The following is a 27,464-nucleotide window of genomic DNA, read 5'->3' as shown; positions in this document are numbered from 1 at the left end:
AAAAAATAAAAATAAAAATTATGTTCATGGTCATGGTCATGCTCACACTGTAGCAGGGAGCAGAGGAACTGCAGGTGTTCTGTACCTTGTCAAAAGTAATGTTGCTTTGTAAAATGCAAAGAGCGCAAACAGTCATATTTCAGTATAACTCTTTCATATTTTAGATTCTTACTGTATTGTAACCAAATGAACAACACAATTTAAAGTGAAAGTAAAGTTTGCAGAAAACCTCTAACAGTGTAAAAGAACAATAACCCTCTGCAGGTCACATTAACTCATCATTACAATAAAGTTTTATTATGATGTTATCGGTTCCAATTTTTTTATTATAAAACCTTAAGACTGTCTTTTCACCTTTAAACAAGTAGGCCAGTCCGTCCCATCTGTGCATATTCATGATATGTATGGACTACTGGTCAGGTATAACTGGTAATGTCATAAAAAGAGACGGAGAGAGCAGAGAAGCAGAGAGGAAGAAAGACTGCAGAGAACACCCAGAGAAAAGATGCTTCCACAGCTCGCTCTGATCCCACTGCTGGGGCTCACATGGACGACAGGTCTCTCCGATGTTTGTCTTATTTTAAGTGCCACGGTTGTTTGACTTTTATTCACCGTTCAATTTTGTTAAGCGGTTATTAGACTCAGAAATCTTATTGATCTATGGCATTTTTTCATTTACATTTCACTTTCTCCACTTGCTTTCAGTAACCGGACTGCCCTGCACTCAGATGTTCCCCTCGCCGTCACCTCCTTCAAAGGGTAAGTAATAGATAAAGGGTTTTACCCAACTTCTGTTCTCCTATTTCTAAGTCATAATTTAAATTTCTCCCTGAAGTTAACAGTGTTAGACCATCAGATGTTGCTGTGCTTTCTTCTATTGGACTTCACCTGCACAGGTGAGCACAGGTCACCACTCAGTTCCAACCATTCACTTACACTTACTTTATGAAGTCGGAAATCCATCAGTAAAAGCACATAACATACTTTTTTGTTGTTTGGTTGTTTTCGCAGCCCCGAACAGTCTGCAGTGCTATCAAGACTCAGTGGTAAATTTCAAACCTATTTGTCATTTGTAGAGTTCCAAAGCCAGTTCTTTTCTGTAACGCAACATAGAGGGTATCATTTCAAAAAATCCTCTGTAAGACGGACATATTACTTTGTCAGTTTAAAATTAAGATTAAATATTGCAGGCAATCCATGCACAAATCATAATAGAGGTGCATATAAAAATGTACATATCTTTAATCATCATCACTCAAAATATTATTGATGTAGTGTATTATGTGCATAAGTCATTTTTTTTTTTTACATCAAACCACCTGGAAAAACCTCCACTCTTTTTGCTGGTGTTAAATTAAATTTGTAACTTTTAGTAGAACTGGCTTACACTCCTACACACCTAACTCTCAGTGTAAATACGGAGAGTAATTAATCTAAAGAGGTCGATATAAGCTTCTCTAACACTACTGTGCACTATCTTTACTGCCCTGATATCTACACTAACTGTGATAATTTGAAACAATGAACCCCAATACACTTGTCATACATCAAGCCAGTGATCTGCAATCTTATCTATTATTAAAGTCTTTTATGAAATAAAAAAATAGTGCTTGTACTTTATACAGATAAAAGACGGACAAAAAACAGGAAGGTTACAGTTATTAATCAAATTTCTCCTTAAAACTAGCTCATGGTTCATTAAAATCTAAATATTTACTGCATTTCATAATCAAATTAGTGATTAATTATTATTTATTGACCAAGTATGTGGGGCTTTAATATGAATTATTCCATTTTTTAATAACTGTGTATGTGATATTTACTATTATGTTAATGTCAATGAGTGAAAAGTTTATTTTGAAATAATTATGAAGTGGCTAAAGCCGAATCTAAATGGTTTGTGGGTTCAGGCCGCAACTAGAGATTGTTTCTTTTATTGACTGATTTTCTGATTATTTACTCAATTAACTGATTATATCAATCATGGATTGTTCATTAAAATGTCATATACGCCTCATGACAATAGAATACATTTAAATATTCCTCTCTTCTCGTATCAGTCAGCACATATAAAATCCCAAAGGATCTAAACTTTTTACCGTTACAGTAAGACAATGAGATGTGCTTGTTTGGCATTGGCATGGCTGCTGCTGGTTAGGGTTGCTGTCATTTTGCTAACTGATTTAACAATTCCTCAAGGTCTACTGTGTTTGCCACACTGGAAAGCAAGCTCTGGGTTTAACACTGGGATTAACTCTTTGTTTCCTTCTCTCAGAGCTGATGACCCTGTTCAATCCTGCACTGATTAGCCGTGTCTCAGATAAAACAAACTTGTACGCCCAGCAGTTTGTTCAGCACAGGTACAGACAGCATTCTTGACATATAAGAACGCTTACAATCCATTCAAATTATTGTACACATTTTCCTCTGTTTTTCTGTTTGTAGCACACTGGTGGAGCAGGCAAGTGAAGTGTCCCTCTCTCTCCAAAACATTCAGGTAAGCAGCCTTGTGGAACATTTTAGGGCCTAAATGGCTTTTTGTGTTTCAACGTGAAGGACAAATGATCAAATATTCGAACTAATGATGTGGAAATATTGTGTGGATTTTTGTTTTTTTGCAGGATTCTTGGAAGCTGGTGCTTCTCTTTGTTCAGATGGAGCAGCTTTGTGCCTGTGAGCAGCAGCCGGTAAATAATGACACACCTTTGTCAGGATGTTCTAAAATTATAGTTATGGAATATATTAATTGTATATACTGTAGCTCTAAATGCCCAAAAACCATGATGCTAGAGCGCAGCTCAAGATGAAAAAATCACTTGTTTTTTTATTGTTTGTATAAAAAAAGCATGTGTTGTAACATGTAACAGCTTCTGAAAAACTCAAATCTGTAATTAATCAGCAGTACAATCTTTGGAAAAAAGAAGTGATAAATAGAAAAAAAAACGATGGCGTCTCAGCCTGCTGTGTTTGTTTTTGCAGAATCCGTCTGTTATCAAAACAGTGGTTAAGGAGGTGGATGATGCTCTACAGTTGCTGCACTCTCAGGTATTTTTAATATTTTGTACAGTCTTTCCATTCATTGACCCTGTATTATCAATAAATACTGTAAAAATACTTTTTTTAACTTCAATGTACTGCAGCTGAAGCGGACGATTGTCAGTGTTGCATTATGGGATGTAGAGAATGACAGTTTCCAGAGAAGGTAAGTTCATATTACAGAAAGTATCCACCACGAACCCATTGATGTATGTGCTACTTTTAAGGCCTTAACATCTGTTTTGATGTCTGTAAACAAAAAGGCACAATGCCATCAAACAAACAGGGGATCTACTGTGACTGATAACATGCATCAGTGGCATAATGTTCTTTTGCTGACTTCTTTCACAAACACCGCAAATCTCTGTTTCAAGTTTACATCTAATAAGTTTTCACCATTCAGTGGAAGAGTGATGGGAAAAAGTGTGCGTCATTTTAAAATCTGTTTCACTGCCAGAATGTGTCCATGTTTAAAACCAAACGGTGGTGGAGAAACTCGACTTCTGAGGGCCTTGCTGACTCAAGCTCTGCAGGTTTGAGCATTGGCTACATTCGGTCCTTGGGGCTGCTGGTAAAATTTTGTCAGAAATGAGGGAGTCTGCAGAATTTTTGTGATAACAATTTTCTGTACGAAACAGGAGTCTTTGGGTGAGCTCTTAGAAAGGAGGCGCTGGTACAGTGACAGAGATGACTTCACTGTCAGTCTGCAGAACACTCCTATTGCAGACCCTTCATCCATAGCTGTGAGTTACACTGTGTACATACCATTACTTTATCTTCTTTATTTAGTCTTAAAGTTCCTCTCAGGTCCCGATTACAGGACATCTTTTCAGCAGTATCTTTGACTCTGATCTGAATCTGAAATTAATTACATTTTATTTGTGGTTTTGATTAAAACTTCCAGATCATCTATTTGTCAATGTAGACATTTTGATTTGTCATAGTAAAAATAGATGGGTGTGAATAACATCAACAATGACACCACAACATAATCCGTACAGCAGCAACTCAATAGGAAAAGGCCTACAGCTAGCTGACTTCTGAATTTTACATTCAGAGATCGGAGAGCATGGGTCAGATAGATAGACATTTACAAATGTCTGCTGTGCACACGGGCACATTGGAAAGCTGAAGCTCTTAGGAGTCTGTTAACAGGTGAACTGAACCATGGCATCACTCCTTGGCAAATGTTTTGAAAGGATTCCCATTTCTTTCTTCTTTATCTATCTTTCTTTTATCTATCTATCTTTCCTTGGCAAACCAAGAAAAGGGGACATAATGTACCATAACTGAATATATTCTGTGTTTGACTACAAAGTTATATGCTAGCGACCCGAATGCCTTATCTGTTGAGATAATGCTATGCTGAGACAATTTGTGACAGTAACAGACACACAGTTTTGATTATCTCATTGCAGGAACTAAAGACAGACTTTAAATAAGAAAAAACCTGACAAACTGTACAATACCGTTGCTGTTCTTTTTTCAACAGAGTGGGAAGCCTCTCTCTGAATCGAAAATGTTACAGCAAACTGATAAACTGATGGTGCAGATGTGGACCAATCTGGTAAGGCCTAACATTTCCTGCTCCACTCACACATATTTACGCACACACATACATAAAACGTAGACACACTGTTCTCTCTGTCACGAACACAACAAGGTTTCTGTTTTTCAGCTGCAGCCAATTGTGGGCCAGCAAAACACAAAGGACAATGGCGGGACCATCACATTGCCATGTCCAACTGAGGTGAGAAAGAGCTCTGTAAACCCACACGTGGACAAATCAGCTCTTCAAAGTCTATCATATGAAATGTAGCTTTAAAGAAATGTGTTGCTTCTTCTCCTTACTCCCACCTTGTCCATCTTTACCCTACTCCTCCTCTCTCTGGTTATCGGTCTCATCCACCAAGGACAAACCCTTCCTGAGGACAGAGGGAAACTCTCCTTCATATAACCACAACACCGCCTCTCCTGTCTTACACCCAGTGAGTCTGGCTTTGAACCAAATGGAGGTTATAGCAGCTTTACTTTCTTTCTGTCTAGTTCTGACTGTAGATTTACCGTGTGTGTACGGTCAGTTCGCAGGCACAGAGATGCCGTGCAAGGACTTCAGCCCCTCAGCCTCCACCCCCACATCAGGTAAGATGGTTTTTCACCTGCATTACATGCCAGAGTTTTTCATATCTTTTTTATATTGCTGCTTGGAGGTAATCAGTGAGATTATGTCTTTCTGATTGCAACTGTACCAAAGAACCGAATTTACGTTGGTATTTATTTAAATTTGTCGCCCACCTGTACATATTTCTCTTTAATTATTAGTTATCATCTGCCCAAGCTCTCGTGCATTCCTCTGTTTAAGTGTTGCATTTATGTCACATTTTATGTTGAATAACAGTTTCCAGTAATGCTGCACTTTACTACTTATAATACTTATATAGTACTTATATGATGATTTCTTTTTCCAGTTCATGAACTCAGGCCTGGTGATATCAAAGTTGTGGCTGCTGTGGGAGACTCTTTGACAGTGAGTCAAAGAGTCACTGTGACTGTGTCACTTTTCACACAAGAACAAACACAATCATACGATCCAAAATAACCCGTGACATCTAAAATATCGAATTGAATGAAGAAATAGGAGCTCGGACTAGAGCCTAATAAAGGCACAGTAGAAACTTTACGTAATGTAGACACGTATAGAGTTTAAATAATTAGATAAAGTTACATCAGGTTCAGCAAGTTGAAAAATTTTCCTTAGAAAAACAGGTTGATGTCTGTGAGGTTAATGTATTATATTGTGTTAACAGTTGCTAGGAAGTAACATTTAAGGCCTGACATTCAATTAGTATTTTTGCATTAAACAATACAACAATTTGTTGCATTCATTAGGACAGAGGTTTATTTGCCTACAAACAATATGTAGATTTATCAAAAATGATAATAGTCAAACCTAATTATATAAGAGTTGGCCAAAGTCTTTTACTTGTTTGCTTTAGTGGAGATAGTGTTCGCATTTATTACAGATGATTAAAAGGAAACTTTTATAATATACTTGTGTATATCAGGCTATGTCCGCCTGCCTGTCAATCACTTCTGTCATGTTACTGAAGCACTATTCTCTTCTACCTGTCAGGCAGGGAACGGTATTGCATCCAGCCCTCACAACATCCTGGACGTCACAAGCCAGTACAGAGGTTTATCCTGGAGGTCAGTTAACCATCACAACTGTTGCACTGCACCACAGCGTGATGTTTGTGTCGCACAGTACCTGTATATGGAGTGTGTGCATTAGTCAACCGATTCACAGTAGTTGGAAGGCAATTTAAAAATGTTATTTTCCCCCCCAGCATCGGTGGAGATGGAAACCTCACAACTGTCACCACTCTACCCAGTGAGTCCCATTCTTGAGATGTTCTACTGTTCATTGTTGTTATCAGTGCAAACTATTTATTGTTTGGAAAGCGTGCCGTCTAACCTTACCTTATTTGTTTTAACAGATATCTTAAAGTATTTTAATCACAACCTGACAGGATTCTCTGTTGGTAAGGGCAAACAGCACACTCACCAGGCTTTCCTGAACCAGGCTGTGGCCGGAGCAAAGAGCAAGTGAGTCTTTTTCGGCCGAATCTGACCCGTTTTTAATCAGAACACAGCTGCTTTAAGTTCTACCAAAGTTGTTAGCAGTATGGCACAAATCCACTTCATATACAGATTTTAATAATATTATCCAGCAAATGGTGCCTACTTTTAGATTGAGTCATGTCACCCGAAAATACATCATATCCATAGTCAAAATGTTTTGTATTGCTTCAAAAAATCAAGTTGTTCAGATTCAAGTACTTGATCAAATACTGCTTACACTGTCTGTAGTACTGTGACATTAGTGAATAAATACTATAACAGTAGAATATGTATGTTCATTTTCTACATGAGTAAACTTTTGTTTGCGTTTTAGGGACATACCATCACAGGTGCGAGCCCTGGTGGCAAGAATGAAGAATGACTCGGTACGTTTTTTTTCCTTTATCGTACTCTCAGACAATAACAGGCAGATTTTTAAAAATCTAAGAAACACATACAGAACCCACTATGTCTTGAATATCATCACTTTGTTTATACCTTGCAGGAAATGCTGCACTTGAATTCTGCTAACACAAGCACCCTCCATTCATATTCCCTGATATTCTCCCTTCCTCTTTAGACAATCAATTTTAATTCAGACTGGAAGGTTATAACCATTTTCATTGGTGGAAACGACCTCTGCGACCACTGCTACAACTCTGTGAGTATTCTGTAGCTGCTAAGTAATGAAACACAAGAATCAAAACTACAAAAAGGTGACATTTTCTTTTCCCTTCTTTTTTTTTTTCCAGCTACTTTACTCTGTAGAGAATTATGTTAGCAATGTCCGTGAAAGCCTGGATTATCTACACAAAGAGGTAAAATAATTAAATCTGGCTTCAGGCTTTAAATATGATGCTACATGTTCATAAGTTGGTCTGTCATTGATTATTAACAGAGTTTGTCCATGTCAGGTGCCCCGAGCTCTGGTGAATTTAGTAGAATCTCTCGAAATTATTCCACTGAGAGAAATGCACATAGACAATTCACTTAAATGCCCAACGTGGCTGGTGAAGTGAGTATTACTCCGTCTTTTTAAATTCACTCTAAAATGACGACAATGTGTTCCTCAGTTATCATCTAATAACTTACCATAATAATTCTATGTTACCTATCCATGGCCAGGATCCTGTGTCCATGTGTTATCTTGCCAAAACCCAAGTCTAAAGCTCTTCTAAGCCTGGGGGATCTTAATAGAAGCTATCAGGTAGAAAAGACTAAAGAAATTATACGATGAATGTAAATTACATAATTTCCCTATGGCCCAATAAAGTTCTTTGAATCTTGAAACAACAGTCGATCCTCAGGTACTGACACCTGTTTCTCTCTCTCTCTTTTTTCCCCCCAAGACTTCATTGCATCAGCTCGTGGAGTCAAGTCGGTACGACACTCGCTCAGACTTCACTGTGGTCATCCAGCCTCTCTTCAGGGAAATCACGGTGCCCAGATTGCCGGTCAGTAACAAAGCTCTGTCTTTACCATTTTGGACGTGAAAGCAGTAGCATCAACTGTCATCATTGCCGCTTCAGCTTAATATTACCTGCATGGTTATGAGTATGATGCAAGTTATGCGATCAATGCTTTTCTGTAAAATAGAGATGAACTCCCAGTAAATATAAATAAAGGCTAAAAACATAAGCAAAACTTAATTGCAAAATTAAACAGAAAGGCTTATTTGGAAACATTCTGGATTCTGCATCTAAGCAGGTTTAATACATTGGCTCCAACAGGCAGTTGTGGTGAATTTTTCAGTAGCCTGCACGATACTCCAAGTATAGTTCTGTAGCTCACTGTTCTGATTGGTAAAAGTAATCATAGTTTTGTGATACCTTTTCCACAGGATGGCCGCCCTGATCGCTCCTTCTTCAGTGCCGATTGCTTCCATCTCAGCCAGAAAGCCCAGACAAAGATGGCTCGCTCCCTCTGGAACAACATGGTCAGTAGCTGGTGGACAAAAATGGATGTATTTAACTTAATGTATCGTTAGTGATTTACTTTAGAGCTGCATCAAACCTTAACAGCAGTATTAGTTCAAGATTATGAGTATAGGAGAACATCCAGATCACATTTCCAACAGGGGTTTGGACATAGGGTCTAATTTGATGTTTTACTCAAAGCAGATTGTGAAACATTACTGAATCTCAAAGTTATAAATAGGATATGTCACTGTGACTATGTCTGTTTTCTCATAGCTGGAACCTCTGGGCAATAAGACGTCAGTACAGGATTTTAATGCTGACGTTACTCTGAAATGTCCAACCGAGGTAAGAACTGTGGTTAAGCCAGTCAGACAATTGGTGGCTTCAGTGCTGGATGTAGTCTGCCCTGCCTGGGAGTTAATGTTTCGTATGTTATCTTCCTATACTTTGACAACTCTGACTGCCGTGATGTAACGTAGGTTCTTCTGTTTGTTTACAGACCTCACCTTATATTCGCACCTATAAGAACAGCAACTACACCTACGCTGGTCCTCCCCCAACACCTGAACCTGTTACAGTAAGCATTTAGTGTTCATCAGAGAAAACACACACCTCAGTGAATTTAATAAGTTTATTAATAGACTATAAATGTTTCATTGTTATTGTTATTATCAGTGAAAAACACCACTCTTTCTCCAATTCCAGCTTCTTAATTGTGAAGAGTTGCTGTGTTTCTTTGTTCTATGCAACTATAAATGGTATATCTTTGGGATTTGGGGTGTTACAACAGTGTTTTCACTTTTTTTTCTATTTTGTAGATTAAATAATTAAATATAAATATAAAACTAATCAACAGATTTAAGTGAATTTTTGGGGGAAAAAGAGACAATATGCCAAACACCAGGGCAGTGACCACCAAAGTTTTCAACCACTCAACTATTTACATCCATTTATCCATTTTATACCACCCGTCTTATAATATTGACGCCTGTAAGTAAAGTAAGTAAACTATATTTGAAGAAGGTTCATCTTAGTTTTTCATCTTTTTTACCTCCAGAATTGGGGAAGTGACTTCTCCTGTTTGGACCTTGCTCCATCTCACACTGTTCCAACATCAGGTGAGTCATCTCTTCATTATCAGCATCCAATCAATAATAAAGTTAATGTCTCTTTTTATATAAGACATAAAAGACACTAGTGCATACAAGTATGTGCAGATCACCCGTGACAGAAGAGCTGCACAAATTCACCTCCATTGTATAAAAAGTTTCACAAGTGAAAATTAATTACATTGTTTTTAAACAAGCTTTTTCTAAATGCAGGAGGTTAATTGTCAAAACGGTACAGTGTGTTAAATATTACATTGTCTAGGGACGATGTTTGGGGTTTACATGTCTGTCTATGTTTTGTCTGCAGTTCACAAGCTGAGACCAGCAGACATAAAGGTGGTGGCAGCATTGGGAGACTCTGTAACTGTAAGTTCCTTTAATTTTCAATAAGTTGAAGGAACTATATGCACTGTAGAAAAGAGCTGAAAGCAGAGTAGAAAATGCACAGTACACACAACATGTATTCAAGAGTAATATTCAACAGCCACTGTGAACCTTGTTTATAAAAGTCATTTGGTGTCATTGAACTATGAACTGTTATCAGGCTGATAGCTCACATCAGTGATGATCATCTCTTTTATGTTCCAGGGGTTTGTCTTTGATGTAGGAGCTATCTTTGCCTCATTGTCTCTGTCTCTAGTGCAAAGTTTCATTTTTTAACACATTTCCAGTAAGAGTTCAAGTCTCCATAGTTTCCTGTATCATCCTAAGTGCTGTTTGCTCCCCGTTCACAGGCAGCCACCGGTGCCAAAGCACAGAACATATTTGACCGCAGTAAAAACTATAAAGGAGTATCATGGAGGTATGACACACCTGCATTGTTACTAAGGTTTGCATTAACTGCCACATTTTGACAAACCGTTCTGATGTTTGTTTGGTTTTTCCTGCAGCATTGGAGGGGATAATACCCTGGAGACCGTAACAACACTGCCAAGTGAGATTCCGTCATCTGTGTAACATTGTGTTTAAATTGTGCATTGTATTCTTCAGTAAAAAAACATTGATGCCACCTATGCAGCTTCTGGCATGAAGATTCATATTTAGTACAGACATCAAACATTCATTTAAACAGACATTTAACAATTAAAGTGAGGCCTTTTCTAAACAGGGATAATACCACTGATTTTACTGTTGATCACATCTTAGGAACACATGTCTACTTGAGTGCCATCCATCTGATTGAAACTATAAATTTCTAAACATAATAGGAAAGGCATCTTTGTGCACTCAAACACATTTGAGACTTGGACATTCTTACACCATAAAATTTGTTCTTGCATGATGACAAATGCCTGCTGTTTCTTAGACATGTTTCTAACGTCCACATTAGGAATTAGTATAACTATGGGCTCCAGCAGCCATTGTCACAGGTATAGAGCTATGATGCATCAGGGGAGGAAACTTTCATTTGTTCACCCTTTTGGCCTGTTGCTATACAGGATCTTTCACTGTTTCTCAGTTGGTACTATCATTTTTTGTTTCTATCTCCTCAGATATCTTGAAGAAGTTCAACCCCTCCTTAAAGGGCTTCTCCAGAAGCCAGGCCCCGTTACAGAAGCACTTTAACATGGCGGTACCTGGAGCTAAAACCTCGTATGTCTGCATTTCTTTCGCTGTGGTTCCCCCTGCTGAGGAAACCTTTGACCAGCACATAGCTTTTCTAACATCTTATGCCTGGTTTTGTTCTGTTACAGTGATGTTCCAAAACAGGTGCAAGCTCTTATCAAGGCCATGAGGGAAAATAAGGTGAAACTTTCACAAATCTAAGTAGCTTTTATAATTATCTACCAGCCCAACACTAATCAGGTCTTTTTCTTTCATGTTCTCTAAACAGGAGGTGGATTTTGAAAACGACTGGAAACTCGTCACAATATTTGTGGGGAGAAATGATATTTGCAATTATTGCATAGATCAGGTGAGGGTTAAAATACACGTATTTTACAAAAATACCCACTTGCTCCTGTACCTTACAGGATTTTACTGTGTCTGCTTAACCTATTTCTGCAGGATAATCTCTCGCCTAAGAATTACAGCCACAATCTTATGCTTGGTTTGGACATATTTTACAAAGAGGTTAGTTACTTCAAAAGTTATATAAAGTGAATTAAATTTGCCATCTTTGTGAGCGTAACTACTGTAGGTTATATTTTTGAGTCTCTTCTCTATATTTTTGCTTCTAGGTACCGAGGCTGCTGGTTAATGTTGTGGAGATGTTGCAGATAGTTCCTCTGAAAACAGTGAAGAGGAACACGCTGGCCTGTTCCCTGTTACAGAGGTTTGTGTCAAATGGTATCCAAAGTTTACAGCACTGCTACTTTGAATTGTTCTTACCATAAAACAAACAAAAACTAGACAGATGGATTATTTTAAAGCTAAGATTTCATTAAAGCTTCTATAGGTAGAAATTTGAAAATCTCAGATTTTTGCAAGCAGGAGTGATAGTATCACAACAGAGCAAAAACAGCACATTCCATATTTGAAAAGTTTTAAATTGAGAAATGTTAAGGAATAGCAAAAATAAAGTGCTAAGGAATAAATTGCACAACATGTTTATATTTAGTTTGACAGTTTTTTTTACTCAGTCATTTCTTTTTTATTTTCAACTTCTGTAAGCTAACACACGTTTCCGTGATCGTCTCTGGCAATGGAATAAAAATGAAAAACTGAAGTTGTGATTTTCCAACTTATGTACTCTAGAATGTCTTGAATCCATGTGTTGATGCTTTGCAGGAACAGCTGTCCCTGCGTTATCAACCCATCTGAAAACTCTCCTGAGCTTGAGGAGATAAAACGAATCAACCGCGAATACCAGGTCAAAGCTCTTGCAAATATTCATTTTCATAAATGGGGTTCACTGCCTTTTTTCTTATTCCTCTATGTTGTTTTGTTTTTCCTTAGGCTGAGATTCAGCATCTTATTTCTGGAGATCGTTATGATGGAAAAGAAGACTTTGCCATTGTGCTTCAACCCTTTTTAAGCAATTTCTTCATCCCTCACATTGGAGTAAGTATTGAGACTAATGTATAAAAACAAGCATCCAAGTAATCAAATGCAACCTTTTTGAAAATCTAACTTCTTCACCAGAAGGGAGAGGCTGACCCGAGTTTCTTCTCTATCGACTGCTTTGACATCAGTGAGAAAGCTCATGCTGAGATGGCCATTGCCCTCTGGAATAACATGGTGAGAAATAGGCAGCAGCGGACCAAACTAAAGCAGAGTGAATGGTGTTTGTAAGTGTTTTTTTTTACAGAATCTCTCTTTGTTTCCTAACAGTTGGAGCCTTTAGGCAGAAAACAAGCCTACAACAACTTCACATATGATCGCTCCAAGATTCGCTGTCCCTCAGAGGTACAGTTCATGCAGAGATTTCTGGATTCCGGAGAGAAATCTAACTGCTGACATCTCATGCTTTTATTATTCAACTAGATCCTTTTATTCATTATTTAGTGTTGAATTTTAACAGTCTGTTAGGCTGACTTGTCTGTTTTGTGTCTTTGCATATCCATGTTTTATGTTGGATAAAGTGTTGTTGTGGTGTGTGGGTTGATTTATGAGCACAACTTAACCATCGGCAGTGCTTTTTCTCCCCCCCCCCCACAATAGCAGTTTTTAGAGGGTAATTCTAATTTGACATCAGCAGTAAGTTTCAAACAAAGAAAAGTGAAATTATAGAAAAAATTGAAGTCTATCATGCAAATGGCAAAAAGAAATAAAAGCAGTTTGAACACAACTGAAAAAATAACCTGAAATAAACTGAGAGGAAAATAAAACAAAAAAAAAATCAGGACAAAACAATTCTTTGTAACTTGTTTCAAAAATGTATCAGATATTACTGCCATTTCATGAATATATATTTTATATGTTTTAAATTTTATTTGATATTGAATACTTTGGACCTGATGTGATGCATTTGATAAAGTTGTAATTAACATTTTTAACCATTTTATCTTTCCTATAGTCCAATCCCTTCATCTTCACTAAGGTCAACAGCCTACCAAGTCTGCCATTAACCACCACTACACCTGCTGCTCCCGGCACAGACACCACAAGCTCCGGTTGTACACCAGCCATCCCTGTAGACAACTGTCCTGCCTCCATACCAGTATGGGTGCCAGTGATTGTGGGAATGGTCAGTTTACTGGCTGGTATCATTGTGGCCTCGCTTATTCTCTTCTGGAGGCAGTGTTGGAAAAGCAAAGTGGAGAGAGAAATAGAAACGAGAAGAACAGTTTTTTAATAGAGTTGTTTTTACTTTCAGTGTTATATTTAAGCATTAAAGTTGCATCAAACAATGTATGAACACTAGAGGGCAAAAATTAGATTCTATCACCACCCAGAACAGCTCTTTATAGCTATTGTTTTGGTTCATCTTTTCCGGTTGAAATGATCTGGGTCTGGAGCGCACTGGTAGCCGAACAGTTACAATGCATGTCACATAACCACAGTATTGAAACCCTCTGGGAACCTTTGTTGTGTGTCATACTCTCTCTCTCTCTCTCTTTACTCCTGATCACCAGTTAAGACATCCTCAGGGTCTGTTTGATTTGCCAAATGCTTGAAACATTCAATATTGAGTTAAAAAGAAAATAGTCTGTTTTTTTTACCATCTGCATACTGTTTCATACTAGTATCTCACAGTCTTTTTTCAGGGATCTTAGTTAAAACTTCTCAGTTGGACTGGCAATTCTAGCCCAACATTCACATTAGAGGTAATACTTAAATGTAAGTTTGCTTCATTATGCAATATGCTGTACTTTTTCAAACATGTAAAATATTTGTAGTGTTAAATATTCCATGTGTTAATTATTTGACCTACACGAATTCATAAGTTTTGTACATTTGTCTTTGCATTGTTTTTACAAAAAATAAAATAAAATTGCACAATATAAAATTATGATGTACATTGGTTTGTACATTTAGCTTATGCCTTCTATGTAGACCATCGATGAAGGTGATGAATTCGTTGCATATGGCCTCAGTCTTTTAGCATTACCCATCATGAAAAGCCTGAGACACAATTAAATTTAAGGTGCCATCATTAGCTTTCGGTTTTTATATGTTCTGTATAGTCCTCATAATGATCCCTGAGTGACTGAATGAAAGAAATAACTATACATAATTTTTTAGCATACATAAATATTGCATTTGTTTATTATATTTTTGCATTTAAATAAAAATAAGTTTAACGTACTGTATAAGTAGTATTGGAACTGAGTAACATAATTGTATGTGCCGAGTTGCACAACCCTTAACTTCGTGTCTGACCAACCTACTGAGTTAGTGGCTTCTCCTGTGCGCCTTCAAGCCCGCACTCGGGGCACGTTTCTCACGTTCTCCTGCCTGTGTGACATCAAAAACATGGCGGAAACCGAGCTGAACATTGACAGCCTCATCGCCCGTTTACTGGAAGGTAGGGCTGCGTTGGGATATTGTGTCTTTCTGCGTGTCCTAAGAGAAACATTACGGGTTAGTACGTTCGTTTGCAACCAGCAACAAGAACACGATATTCAAAAAACAAATCCTCATCTTGGACCTTTAGCTTCGTTTTGTTGTTGATTAGCTAACGGTGGCGTTACACCCTCTACTGCTCCAGTACAACAGTAAATGATATGATGTCATAGTCATAGCGACGTTTTTTTAAATATCTGACAGATAATAAACGTTACTGTAGGGATGTGCGTAAATTTGGAGGTTGTTAGAAAATCTTGCTCCTGTCACAGAAAGACCTCTAACTACGTCAGGCAATGATGTACGTCGCAACGTTACTGCTAGTTAACTGTCCGGGCAGCAGGGCTGGATTTGTGCGGTTTTCTTTTTAGTAAAGACATAATGGACAAAACGAGGAAGGACTGTGAAATGCCCGTGGTTGCCAGGTTACGTCAAGGAGCGACTGATGACGGCAGGTAGCTGGGCGGGACACGCCCCCCATTTGTGTAGAACATCCTAAACTCTGGAACTACTTCCACTGCTTAAATGTATGAATTAACATCTGCAAACGAACTGCTGGAATGTAGAAAACTGTACAAATACACGGCGTAAATATAATAACCCTTAAAACTGTAGACTAATTCACGTGTCTATAATTTAATGCCGTGGTGATACTAGTGTATTTGTAGGAATTGTTCAATAACATGCAGTTCTAGCCAGAGCTAATACATGAAACTGTCCTCCAGACAACACTCCACGCGCTCACTCACTCACTTCCAGCTGAGCCAACAATCTGTTCATTCCTGCAGTTGCCAGTTTATAACAACTCGTGTTGACTGGAGTAAATAGCACGTCTGGTCTCAGTTGCAAATCCAAAGCAATGGTCAGCTCTCTTTAATGACATACAATAATGCAAATGTAAACACAACCGTAGCTCTATTCGCACTGCTGCAAGACAAAACACATGATTGGAACATGTCAGACAAGCACCAGTAGTAATCAGCAGCTAAAGTAGTATTTACTGTATTAGGTTTTAGATGTGTTTATATTTTGCCGGTAATTCGCATTAAGTTGAGAAATATACAAAGTGATGATATTTGGCTATAACACAGACCTGGTGCATTTTTTGTAATGACGATAGCGATGTAGCCTACGATTTAAAAATACAGATACCTGCCAATTTTCCTTGTAGTCGAGTCTGACGCATGTTAGTTCTGAACGCTGTGTCAGTTTTTTCATGCTGAATTGTCAGTTTCTTACTCTTCTCCATTTAAGGATCAGCCAAAGTGGACTGTTGACGTCTCTGTACTTTTGATTCGCAGTGCGAGGATGTCGTCCAGGGAAGACTGTACAGATGACAGAGACGGAGGTGCGAGGACTCTGCATCAAGTCCAGAGAGATTTTCCTCAGTCAGCCAATCCTGCTAGAGCTGGAGGCTCCACTTAAGATCTGTGGTGAGAACCAGCACCTGTCAACAGCAGCTTTTCGTTATTACTGTACATATTTTGTCCCTTATGACTTTGCCTAACTCTGTCACAGCATAAGTTCATGGGATAAATGCAAACTTGTGCTGTAAAATGGGTGTTTCCTGTGTTCACTTTTTTATATACACAAAATTAAAGATTTGCATAAAAGTTTCCACTAATTACAGAATGGCATATTAATAAAGTTGAAACAGTAAACTCTGGAAACATAAGAAATTAAACTTAGTCATACATTTCTATCCTATAATGCCTAAAAAGCAATTTTCTCCATTATGTATCAATAAAACATATGATGAACATATAATTCCAGGTGATATCCATGGGCAGTACACAGATTTGCTGAGGCTATTTGAGTATGGAGGTTTTCCTCCAGAAGCCAACTACCTGTTCCTGGGGGATTATGTAGACAGAGGGAAGCAGTCACTGGAGACCATCTGCTTGCTGCTTGCCTACAAGATCAAATATCCAGAAAACTTCTTCTTGCTCAGGGGAAACCACGAGTGTGCCTCCATCAATCGCATCTATGGTTTCTATGATGAGTGTAAGTTGGAAAAGACACCTGTTTGTTGTCTGCTGGCTTTATGTGCATGCTAGTCACCATTAATTCCTATGTTTTGTATTTTGACAAGGACCACAATCAGCATTACTTCATTTTTCCCCCCCCCCCCCAGGCAAGCGCAGATTCAACATAAAGCTGTGGAAGACGTTCACAGACTGTTTTAATTGTCTACCAATTGCTGCAATTATCGATGAGAAAATTTTCTGCTGCCACGGAGGTTTGTAAAGTTCCTCCGTTAGGAAGAATATACTGTTATTGTAGATTGTAGATCTGTGCCAAGACTTCTGACTTAGTTACACCCCTAGTATTATGTCATACCACAACTTTAACCACATCTTGTTACTCAAAAGGTCCCTAAATCGTTTTTGCGTTTGAATCAATACTCTATTTGTTAATCTGATTTTTCTTTTTTTAATTCTGTGTTGTGTGCATTACCATAACCTGCTTACTCAGGGCTCTCACCTGATCTACAGTCCATGGAACAAATTCGACGTATTATGAGACCCACTGATGTTCCAGACACAGGTTAGTGTTAGTCAAATACAATTTGGATCAGCTGATTGCATCTTTTACATGCCATCTTTAGTAGTATTATACATTTGCACTACCTGACTATAAAGGAGTGATGATAAAATTTAAATCAAAACAATTACTTCTTGACCACAGTTTGTTTTTTGCATATTGTCCTAGGCTTGTTGTGTGACCTACTGTGGTCAGACCCAGACAAAGACGTCCAGGGATGGGGGGAGAATGATCGAGGGGTTTCCTTCACTTTCGGAGCTGATGTCGTCAGCAAATTCCTCAACCGCCATGACCTAGATCTCATCTGCCGAGCACATCAGGTAACATTACTTCTGCCTTTTGGTTTATGACTAGACTCAAATGGATAGTGTGAAAAATTTAACTTCATTATATGACAACAAATTAATTGGAGCTTCATTTTACAAAGTCACAGAACCTTCAGAATGCGTTCTGGATACGTGCCATGTGGCGGACCTGCTGATGAATTAGAACATTGCCTGTTTTAGCTTAATACAAGCAGAAATAAACATTACAGCGATAGCACACTGATGGCCTAATGTTATAGGCACATGCCACATACAACCTAGGTTGCAGAAATGCTCCATATTGAACCATAAAAACTAACGTCAGAGTCAACATCATGCTTAAAACCCTGTTTCGCATTTATACGCACTATGTGAACATTTAAATGGTTTATAACACCCTAATGTCGTCATAAACACAGACATTAAGTTTATTCATTTATAGTAACTTGCTAATTGAATTAATGTATTAAACACATATGCAATTAATAGAACATAGTATGTGATTTTAAAATTGTTTATATATTAAAAGATAAACGGGTGTCTAATTTATTTGATTGCACAGGTTGTTGAAGATGGCTATGAGTTCTTTGCCAAACGACAGCTGGTGACTCTGTTTTCTGCCCCCAACTACTGTGGGGAGTTTGACAATGCAGGTGGCATGATGAGCGTGGATGAATCCCTTATGTGCTCTTTTCAGGTAAACAGAGCTCAGTATTTCTTGTGTCAGCACATCGAGCCCGTTTTTACATTTTGTGCTGTGTTGATGTTAATAATATTCCATCTTCTTTCTTTTCAAGATCCTGAAGCCATCAGAGAAAAAAGCAAAGTACCAGTATGGAGGGGTAAATTCAGGACGTCCTGTCACTCCGCCTCGCACCACTCAGGCACCGAAAAAGAGGTGAGCGGCTGGCCCCGACTCTCCTGTCCCTCCCCCGGCTGGTCTCTGGCCCATGTCTCTGTAGGCTGTCTCAAACACTCCAGCCTTCTCTCAGTCAGCTTGTTCATGTGTAAACAGAATCTACAGGAGTGTTTTTTTGCTTGTTCTATGGGTCTTTTTTATGAACACGTTAATGGTATTTTTAGAATTTTTTTTGATGCCATGGTATGTATAAACTCGGCCCTTACTCTTCCTATTCAGTCCATTCAGCAATATTAAAGCAAACTTTTTGTGGATGTTAAGAAAAGATGCTTCTCTGTCCATTGTGAATTTGTGAATGGATGTACGCTTGTGATTTCTTTGCCTGACACAGACTTCCCCAGAACACAGAGCCAAAACATTCCTGTTTAATCTTGAATTAAGTAATGTACACATCATTTAACTAATTACTGCCATTGCCCCTTTCTAGACTTGAAAACAAGCTTAAAGGAATATTTTAGCCCTCTGGCTAATACGCTTATTTGCCTTCTTGCAAAGAGAAGATTATCAATACCACAAATGCATTTGTTAAACACTCAGCTGTAGCCAGCAGCTGGTTAACATGCCAGAAGACTGTAAAATGGGGAAACCGCTAGACTGTCTGTCCAAAGCTGGGATGTCCCAATACTACTTTTTCTGTGTACTTATCTTTGAGTATTTGCTTATACAAAGTACCAATACAAGTACTAAATGTGGTTCTAGTATGACTTGCTGGACTGTAACATAGTCATCAATCCACTGCATGGTTAAGCTGATAAGACACTATTTGAGTTTTACTTATAGTCTCATCAAAAACTTGGCAAGAAAGCAAATAATCAAATTACCAAAAAGCAGTTTTTAGGTGTCACTCGTTAGAGAACTATGTGACTTTCCCTTTGAATGTTTTTCCTCCATATGGAGACACCAATAAAATCTTGAGCTTTTGATGATAAAGTTGCATTAAATATCACTTGAAATCTTGCTTTATTCAAGCAAAAACGTTGAGGCCTGTTTAAACTTTACTAAAATGGTCACAGCTAACATGCTGTACCTTTACTAGGGCATTCGTATACAGCTCACCTACAGTAGATCAGCCTCTTTTCACAACTAAGGCCAAGCTCTGAACTTTTTTTTTTTTACCTGTCATGTCCCTGGTGTAACACTTGCAGTTGTTATAGAACTGAATTAACATCATCAGAATGAAATGAGGAAAAACAATGCAATAGTTTTAAAATTTAAATTTTATATTTTATAATTTAAAGTTAGTGTCTTTGGAAAATGTAGGAACCACACATTGGTGAGCACTTTGTGTCCTTTAGTCTGGTAACTACAGTACAGTAGTGTGTAGAGAAATAGTCATGTATGTGCCTGCGCAACACAGAAAGTTATTTAAAAGAAATGTGAAAAACAAGGCAGAAACTAACATACAATACAGGAAAAAAAAAAAAAAAGAATGCATAATTTTTTATATAATTTGTTTCTCATGGCATAAGATGTCGAACCTTTGTTACATTGAACACTGTTGCACCTTCAATCATTGCATTATGTTGTGAAGAGGTCAAAGTCGATGGCATTTTGTATGTTGGCATTATGCTACTTACATTACATTGTTCCCAGTTAGTGGCTATTGAATTAAGTAGATTAAATTATTTCCAACTAACTAATGAGCATCTAACCTATGTATTTTATTGATGTATTGGTCTTAAAGTTGGAACTGGTATGGTAAGCTGAGTTTAAAATGTTTAAAATGAGTGAAATAAATGGAAGTGCTATTAAGCTTGCCGTCTCTTTCTGGTTATTTATGCTGGATATGCGATATCATTTTGATATCACCATGTTGAATTCTGGACACTGGAATGTTGATACATATATATTTTGCAAACACACCATTATATGCAGTGGAAATTGGAATTTGTGACACATCTAGGAAATATAATCTGATTGAGAAGAACAACATCAGTGTGTTATCTCATCCAGACAGACCTCAATCTGACTTCAGGGCTTGCATCACTGACGGCGGTACTCTGCTGACATAGTACTCGTGGTTGCATAGTGTAGCAAGAACCCCTGCAGAATTCATGTGCTTTACTTTAGCATCATAGTGGTATGGGTTGCCAAAAATATTAGTCAGTTTACCTGCACAAGACAGGAAGAATATTATGAAACATTTATAAAATATTAAGGAAATTAAAAGAATGGTCAACTTAATGTATTGTAAAATGTAAAGTTTAGCCTTATACTTTGCAAATAAAATAACATTTTGTTTAAGGTACACGAGGGCATATTTTTGCATGTTAATGCTCCCATTTTGCTGTGGTAGAATTGATGGTTTTTACCTCCAACAGCATGCAGAATGGCTTCAGGAGCACAAGTGTCCCACTTCTTGCACCCTGGACTAGCGAAGACATAAGCAGTAGCTTTTCCCTCAACAAGCTGGATTATCTGCAGGACACCACAATGCAAGAGATGATTCGATAAACAGGACTTGTTCATGCTTTAACAAGCCCCTTGCCTGGTGGGCTGACAAAGCTATTGCTAAAAACAGTTAGCCCACTTTCCTTTACAGGACACAGCTAAATGCAACCCTATATCGCAGTAAATAAATATATACCAAAATAAAAGTACCTTTAATTTCATAAGTACACAGCTTCTGATAGGGCACTGCAGCAAAACTCAAAGGGTAAAGGGTCTATTAACCTGTTGATAGTAATTAATAATTTTTAATACATTTTGACTTGAAATATTTTACACATGTAATTTTACACTTTCACAGCATCTATGCTGCTTTTTATTTTGTATGGGTCAAATGCCTCACAATCTGCCGTGCTGCTTAATACAACCGGAATTTGTTTGATGGCACAAACAAGGACAAACTTATCCACAGATTTCATGGTGCCTATTAATGGCAAAGGTTAGTATTAGTAGCAGTGAAAGGCGAAAGGCTGATCTTGGAGTGAGACTTCAGTCATTTGAGACAGAATCTGGTCATCCATGTAGCAGCTACTGGTTGTACAAGAAAATCAAAATCCCTGTTTACATTTTTTACAACTGGTCTCACCTTATTTCCAGCACCGCCCACTCTTATAACTTCATGAGGCTCCATAGCGTCTACGCAGTCTGTCACCAACTTGTTGCTATGGGAACGTGTGGTGGTAATGATTCGTCTGTCGCCTGGAACTTCCCGCAGCTGAAATCCAAAGGCACCCAAACCCAGCATTCCCCACATGGTTCTTCCTAAATCTGCTCCTTCTCCAAGCTGATGGGCAACAAGTGTGAATTCAGTGACAGGTTTGAAAACACAGCTAAAGGTCAGAATTTAGTTTGATTTGTACCTGGTAGTTGTAGAAAGGCTGATTGATGACACCTGCGATAGCTCTGCCTCCATATGCAATACCAATAAGCACTGTCACATTATCTAGGAGCCCTGAAGTCAGATCATAGCAGGATGTCAGCTGGAGGCCACTTTAATTGCTACAAACAACAGGTGTCAATAGGCATTTACTGTACACAGGACAGAAAGAAAAGGATAATAAGGATAATAGTTAAAGAAGCCATATTATGCACGATTTTAGGTTTGTTGTTTTATTCCAGGCTTCTTTCCACTCTGTCCTTAATGGCCAGGCTGTGGAACCCTGGCGTTGTGCTGAGCAGAATGGTGAGCCATGGCTGTAATGAGAGTGGGTGGGTGTGGCTGTACTTTGCCCGCACACAGAGCCGAAGCAGAGGCGTGACGAAGTTTGTACATGGATTGACGAGAGGGTTTTGGGAGGGCGCAAATAAAATAATCTCCCTGAAAAGCTTCTGAAATGTGTTGTGACAGAGTCATAGTATGGCCTTTTCAACATCAACACTGCCAGCGTTCATCTATCTATTAGTTGTTGCCCATACACATAGCTGTGCTGGGAGCTTGAGAGACGCCCGACACTTTGTGATGATTCTGGGCCTCAGTCCGGTGCTTGAGACACCTTGAAGCTGGGGTCAGCAGAAAGAAAGAGAGAAAGCAGAAGTAGAGATACACAAAGGAAGGAAGGAAAGGGGTGAAAATGACAGTAAAGCTAATAGACCTAAGAGCCAGACAGCAAAAGAGCGTAATATCAAAACTTTTTACTTAAAGTCTATGAATCAACAAATGTTATGGCTCACTGGCACTAGCATCAATGCAATAATTCATCTTTTAAGTCACTTTACAAAAAATGTATTAAAAAAGTAAAGCATACTTTCTTTCATTCTACCGTTGTAAAAAAATATGAATTACTTACGTGATGGAAAATAAGTAAATGGAGATATAATAGAAGAACAATATCCACGGTTGTACTGCAGTATAGCATATGTTAATAATAGGTTAAATACAATAAGGTATTGTTTGAGTGTAAAAATATTGTAATAATACAATGACATTAGATTAGTATAAGTAATATAACATAATAAATAAAATGCTGAGTAGTAAATAGTAAATTTTCATATCCATCCACCAGATTAAAAATAGTATTGCATTTTTCTTAGGGTTTGTTTTGTTTATGGTTTCTTATGACAATGAATTGTTTTCAACATAAGAAATTCAGTTCATGCAATCGTACATTGATAAGTCTACCGTTTATTAGTGTCTAGCAGTCTATGGAGATTCTCAATAGCGGCAGAGAATCTTTTTCTTTTACGGTACTTAGGTCATCAACTCTTTAATATAAAAACGGGTTGATAAATGTCAACATAGTGCTTTTTTTATTCAGTCTACAGGCTAGACCTGACTTCCACAATGTGGCTGCAATGGTGACATTTGTTCTGAAGGAGTGAAAATGTCAGTCCACGGTGCAGAAGAAGTTTATTAGGTTCACAACATTGATTTTGATTTTCTATAAAAGAATGTTTGCTAGGCCTACCTACCTTCAGTGTATTCCTTTGTGCCATCAAGAGGATCCACCCACACAACTAGCTGACATTCAGAAAGACACAAGCAAAGAAAAATATGCACACAGTGAACGTACAGCAGATGAATATGTATTAATACAACTGTAGTACACTGATGTTTTTGCTTATTATAACTGTAGTACACTGAAAAAGCTATTTTGTTCCCTTCAGTTATTAACTGTAACCTATTAACTATAACTGGTGGTTTAGGGTGTATTTCTGAAACTACTGGCTTCTACCTCCTCCTCTTTCACTCCTCTATATTCTGCTGGACATGTCTTGAGGAGGATTTCCTCTTGCTGGCCAGTCTCAATGAGGTCCTCCCCTATGTCCTCAGCTGGAAGTTCCTGCAGGAACATGAGGAAAGAGATACAAGTGTTCTTGCTGCGTTTCCAGGGCCCGACACAGAATACCTTTGAAGGTCTTGAAGGTCATTTGACCAACATACCTAAAGTCTTTTATGAACTCACCTCCTCTCCAATAATGGTGATTTGAGGGAAGCGTCTGGACAGTGAGGCGCAAATGCTCTGCTGTGCCAGTCTGTCTGCCAATGTTTGCAGATCATTAGCTCCGGTCTGCAATGGGTGCAAAGTATCAAATCAACAAGGCTTCCTGTAATTGCTACTGTTTCACATTAAGCATTTAACATATTTGCTTTTTGTAAATGAGCCCCACCTTTTCCACAATGCCAAGTTCTCCACTGTGAAGGACCCTCCTCACAATGGCCCCGGCCTTCTCAGCCACAGTGTGGGCAGAGGCCAACAGTCGTATAATCACAGCCGGGCTTCCAGACATGACCGAGGGCTGACAGGTCTCCCTGGTCAATGAGCAAGTGAAAACCATTACCAATAACTAAATGACCGCCCTGTAAAGTTACCACTGAACCTGAGATGATGATCATTCACTGTTTTCAAATATTAGGGACATTTTCCTAAAAGAATGTGTCAAATGCCCGTATGCACACTGAAACGATTTTGTTTGCTATTTTAACTCCTCGTGCTGAACATATATAGATTATTTCCTAAAACCATTTCAATATAAGTGATGGGGTAATATTGCAAAACACACAGTTCATGTTCTGTTGAATCTGTCCCGCACCACTTGCAGTGGAAACAGGTTTTAGGGGGAGAAGTGACTGCAGTAAACAAAACCCGCCTCACTGGTAATGTGTTTGAGAACTGATGGTCGACAGTTCTCCGGTGGTTATTTTATGGAAAGTAAAATGAATAGGCAATGACACCGGAACCAAGCAAAAATCACTGAGCAAGCATTAAGAAGTGAGGAAAGAGCTGCTGCATGAGCGTTTCACTTAAGTTACCACTCACTAACAGCAGCATTAGCTAAGACGCTAAAGCCGCTAGTTAGCTGCGCGAAAAATATTCCCTCCAAGAATACCAAAGTAAAAAAAAGTGGCAGCGTTTGAATTAGGCTGATACTTACTAATGCTAATACAGAGAGTTCGCAACTCCACAGATTGTATAAATTGAACGTGGGGGATGTCAGGAGAGCAGACCTTTGATTCAAAGAGCCGAAATGAACTGTCAAGATATTTGCTCGTCTTAGCAAGAAGCACGTCGTCTACTCGTCATGACGTTCAGGGAAGTCTGCTGAGAAATGATGCGTTTAAGCGACACAAAAGACGTTAACACCCAGAAGAAATTTGTACTGCTGATCAATATTATTATTAATATTATTATTTGTTCACATAGACAAATCGTCCTTAGCTAGTGTGTTGGGTTTGAAGCAAATGCAGAAGTACGCGGGGGCAAAACATCTCGCATTATCTATGACACACGCGCTTTCTGTGCGTAAACGTCGATAGGTCCAAATGTCCCTCGCGTCTGACGTAGTCCCAGCTCAACGTGTCATACAGGCGCTTCTCTAAGAGGAAAAACTATCAATAAAGTTTCTAAGAAAGTTCAATAGTTTTACTTTACACTTAAACTAAAAGTTGGCCCCGGTTTATTTACCCCTACTACTAAACAAGACCTCTTCTTTCTGAATGACACCTAAAGACAAGACACAGCATTGCTGTACACTTCTGAATCCTTTATTTATCTTTGAAAGCCTTAAATTCGAACAGCATTATATTTACATTATAAATACTACTATAAAAACTTTTCTGTGTATACAAGTCCGAATGAGTAGTTGTCTTCCCATCCACATTTCTTAAACCCAGTCCCACATTTTCCATTAACCCCAGATTGATAAGTAAAGGATTACCAAAACAGAGATACAGTAAATGGTACAAGTTAAATGTTAGGAGGCATTCAGAAAATACATGTAACCTTACATGACAAAATTGTCCCACAATATTCAAATTCATTTTTGGTAACATCCAGTGTTGCTCTGTTTCTTAACCTTGAGCAACGGGCATCTATAGAATTAACATGCGTGACATCTCTAGCTTTAGCTTCTGTCATTGTAAATTCTAAAATTAACATCCTGAAAAATAAAAGTAAAACTTATGATCTGATACAGAACTGTAAATCGAAAAAACTTCATCTGTTAGCCAGAGGTCTGTAACCCATCTCCCCCTCCAGCTGCTCTGCTGTGAGAGAGCCCAGCAGTGGCTGACAGTCTGGGTTGAAGACAGAATAAGCACTCAGCTCTCCAGGCTCACGGGCTGCTGGGCTACGAAGTCCTTCATATAGCCAGTAGAAGAGGGAGATGACAAAGAAAGGCAAGCCAAACTCTAGTTCAACAAACAGACCAAGCAGCACCAACCACAGCAGCACTTTGAGCAAAGTCAAGTTTGTGACAAACAGTTTTGAAGCCAGCCACCTCCCCAGGGAGCTGTCCAGCAACCAGTCTCGTTGGTTCTGCAGAAAGCAACAGGACGTTACACAAGTTCAACATGTTTCAACTTCACATCTCTACTGCTTATGGTGAGGGCACAAAACCGGCCTCTCTCTGCTAGGTGCTCATGTAATAGAGAAATCAGCTATTTCTAGTTGAAATCAGAGGAGTTGTTGCTTACTGGAAAAAAATATTTGTTAATTAAGTACTTAAATTTATAATTTCATTGGTGATTTCAAGTAAAAATGCAAAAGAAATGCAGCACTGCTTTTTCCTAACGAGTAATTTAATTACTAATTAATCTGTGGGATATTTTCTTGATTAACTGATTAGTAATTTGGGCAAAACAATTTCTCAATTCAATTGTTGGCCTGTATAAGACTAGTGATACATTTGTTACAGCCAGCTGTAGTCAGCACTGTAATAAGTAAAGAGTAAATGAATGAAGTCCTGACTCACCTTAATTTTAGCGCTCTGAGTTGATGCTGGGTTATCTGTCTCTTTTTGCGGTTGACTCTCAGCAGCTGTGTGTGGTGTAGGACGCTGATCTGCTGAGTCTGCTAGTGTCGATGATCTGGGCTGTGAAGCAGCACTCGGATCCTCTTTATTAGCCTTCTCAACCTGTCGTCGAGCTCTGAACTCAGCAAGCTTCTGCTCCATCGATCCTAAATTAATGAACTACCGTAGCTAAATAAGGTTGTCAATGTGAAAAAAACAAACAGTTGCGTGAACGACGCATTTAAAACTTAATTATAGTAGTTTTAAGCTCGAAGAAATACATTTACAGCGTCCAGCACAATAATGATGACTCTTGGTTACTTTAATTACATTCTGTCCAAATTTCACCGTGCTTCTAGCTAAGCAAAGTGTTTGTTTACCTTTT

At 38.4% G+C, this 27,464-nt stretch overlaps 4 protein-coding genes and 1 long non-coding RNA gene across 8 annotated transcripts; 2 read left to right on the top strand and 3 right to left on the bottom strand.

Annotated features, from left to right (window-relative positions):
* The first annotated feature begins 395 nt into the window (after positions 1-395).
* On the top strand, positions 396-14,579 carry LOC137102280 (phospholipase B1, membrane-associated-like). The gene is made up of 42 exons (XM_067481606.1): positions 396-557; positions 706-759; positions 836-896; positions 1,012-1,046; positions 2,276-2,360; positions 2,446-2,497; positions 2,622-2,687; positions 2,980-3,045; positions 3,141-3,202; positions 3,494-3,569; positions 3,675-3,779; positions 4,529-4,603; positions 4,715-4,786; positions 4,950-5,024; positions 5,118-5,178; positions 5,505-5,563; positions 6,170-6,243; positions 6,384-6,427; positions 6,534-6,642; positions 6,992-7,043; positions 7,238-7,318; positions 7,410-7,475; positions 7,572-7,672; positions 7,783-7,864; positions 8,007-8,111; positions 8,498-8,593; positions 8,850-8,921; positions 9,076-9,153; positions 9,634-9,694; positions 9,993-10,051; positions 10,420-10,487; positions 10,576-10,619; positions 11,179-11,278; positions 11,380-11,431; positions 11,520-11,600; positions 11,693-11,758; positions 11,866-11,960; positions 12,416-12,497; positions 12,584-12,688; positions 12,770-12,865; positions 12,959-13,033; positions 13,644-14,579. The coding sequence occupies exons 1-42, from the start codon at positions 506-508 to the stop codon at positions 13,920-13,922; spliced, it is 3,279 nt and encodes a 1,092-aa protein (XP_067337707.1). The 5' UTR covers positions 396-505; the 3' UTR covers positions 13,923-14,579.
* On the bottom strand, positions 13,726-15,727 carry LOC137102287 (uncharacterized). 2 transcript variants are annotated; one of them, XR_010911217.1, is made up of 3 exons: positions 15,219-15,727; positions 14,959-15,133; positions 13,726-13,858 (listed from the first exon to the last, which is right to left on the bottom strand). It is a non-coding gene; the product is annotated as an uncharacterized lncRNA (long non-coding RNA). The 2 variants fall into 2 exon arrangements; XR_010911218.1 differs by having other exon boundaries at positions 13,732-13,858; positions 14,955-15,133.
* On the top strand, positions 14,961-20,653 carry LOC137102283 (serine/threonine-protein phosphatase PP1-beta catalytic subunit-like). Its single transcript, XM_067481615.1, has 8 exons — positions 14,961-15,095; positions 16,435-16,566; positions 16,907-17,137; positions 17,268-17,372; positions 17,609-17,680; positions 17,846-17,997; positions 18,545-18,679; positions 18,780-20,653. Exons 1-8 carry the CDS (start codon positions 15,044-15,046, stop codon positions 18,882-18,884), a joined length of 984 nt encoding a protein of 327 aa, XP_067337716.1. The 5' UTR covers positions 14,961-15,043; the 3' UTR covers positions 18,885-20,653.
* A 10-nt stretch (positions 20,654-20,663) lies between these two features.
* On the bottom strand, positions 20,664-25,560 carry bpnt1 (bisphosphate nucleotidase 1). 3 transcript variants are annotated; one of them, XM_067481613.1, is made up of 10 exons: positions 25,296-25,560; positions 24,458-24,599; positions 24,253-24,357; positions 24,022-24,129; positions 23,759-23,807; positions 22,766-22,849; positions 22,210-22,301; positions 21,936-22,133; positions 21,214-21,319; positions 20,664-21,013 (listed from the first exon to the last, which is right to left on the bottom strand). In XM_067481613.1, the coding sequence occupies exons 2-10, from the start codon at positions 24,575-24,577 to the stop codon at positions 20,862-20,864; spliced, it is 1,014 nt and encodes a 337-aa protein (XP_067337714.1). In that variant the 5' UTR covers positions 24,578-24,599; positions 25,296-25,560; the 3' UTR covers positions 20,664-20,861. The 3 variants fall into 3 exon arrangements, with proteins under 3 accessions (XP_067337714.1, XP_067337713.1, XP_067337715.1); XM_067481612.1 differs by having other exon boundaries at positions 25,223-25,558; XM_067481614.1 differs by lacking the exon at positions 22,766-22,849 and having other exon boundaries at positions 25,223-25,553.
* A 258-nt stretch (positions 25,561-25,818) lies between these two features.
* On the bottom strand, positions 25,819-27,297 carry saysd1 (SAYSVFN motif domain containing 1). The gene is made up of 2 exons (XM_067481616.1): positions 27,041-27,297; positions 25,819-26,604 (listed from the first exon to the last, which is right to left on the bottom strand). The coding sequence occupies exons 1-2, from the start codon at positions 27,239-27,241 to the stop codon at positions 26,284-26,286; spliced, it is 522 nt and encodes a 173-aa protein (XP_067337717.1). The 5' UTR covers positions 27,242-27,297; the 3' UTR covers positions 25,819-26,283.
* Between the last annotated feature and the right edge of the window lie 167 nt (positions 27,298-27,464).

Source organism: Channa argus, chromosome 17, assembly GCF_033026475.1.
Source record: "Channa argus isolate prfri chromosome 17, Channa argus male v1.0, whole genome shotgun sequence".
Lineage (NCBI taxonomy): Eukaryota > Metazoa > Chordata > Actinopteri > Anabantiformes > Channidae > Channa > Channa argus.
Note: the sequence above shows the minus strand (reverse complement) of the source record. Positions and strands in the feature narration are given on the sequence as shown.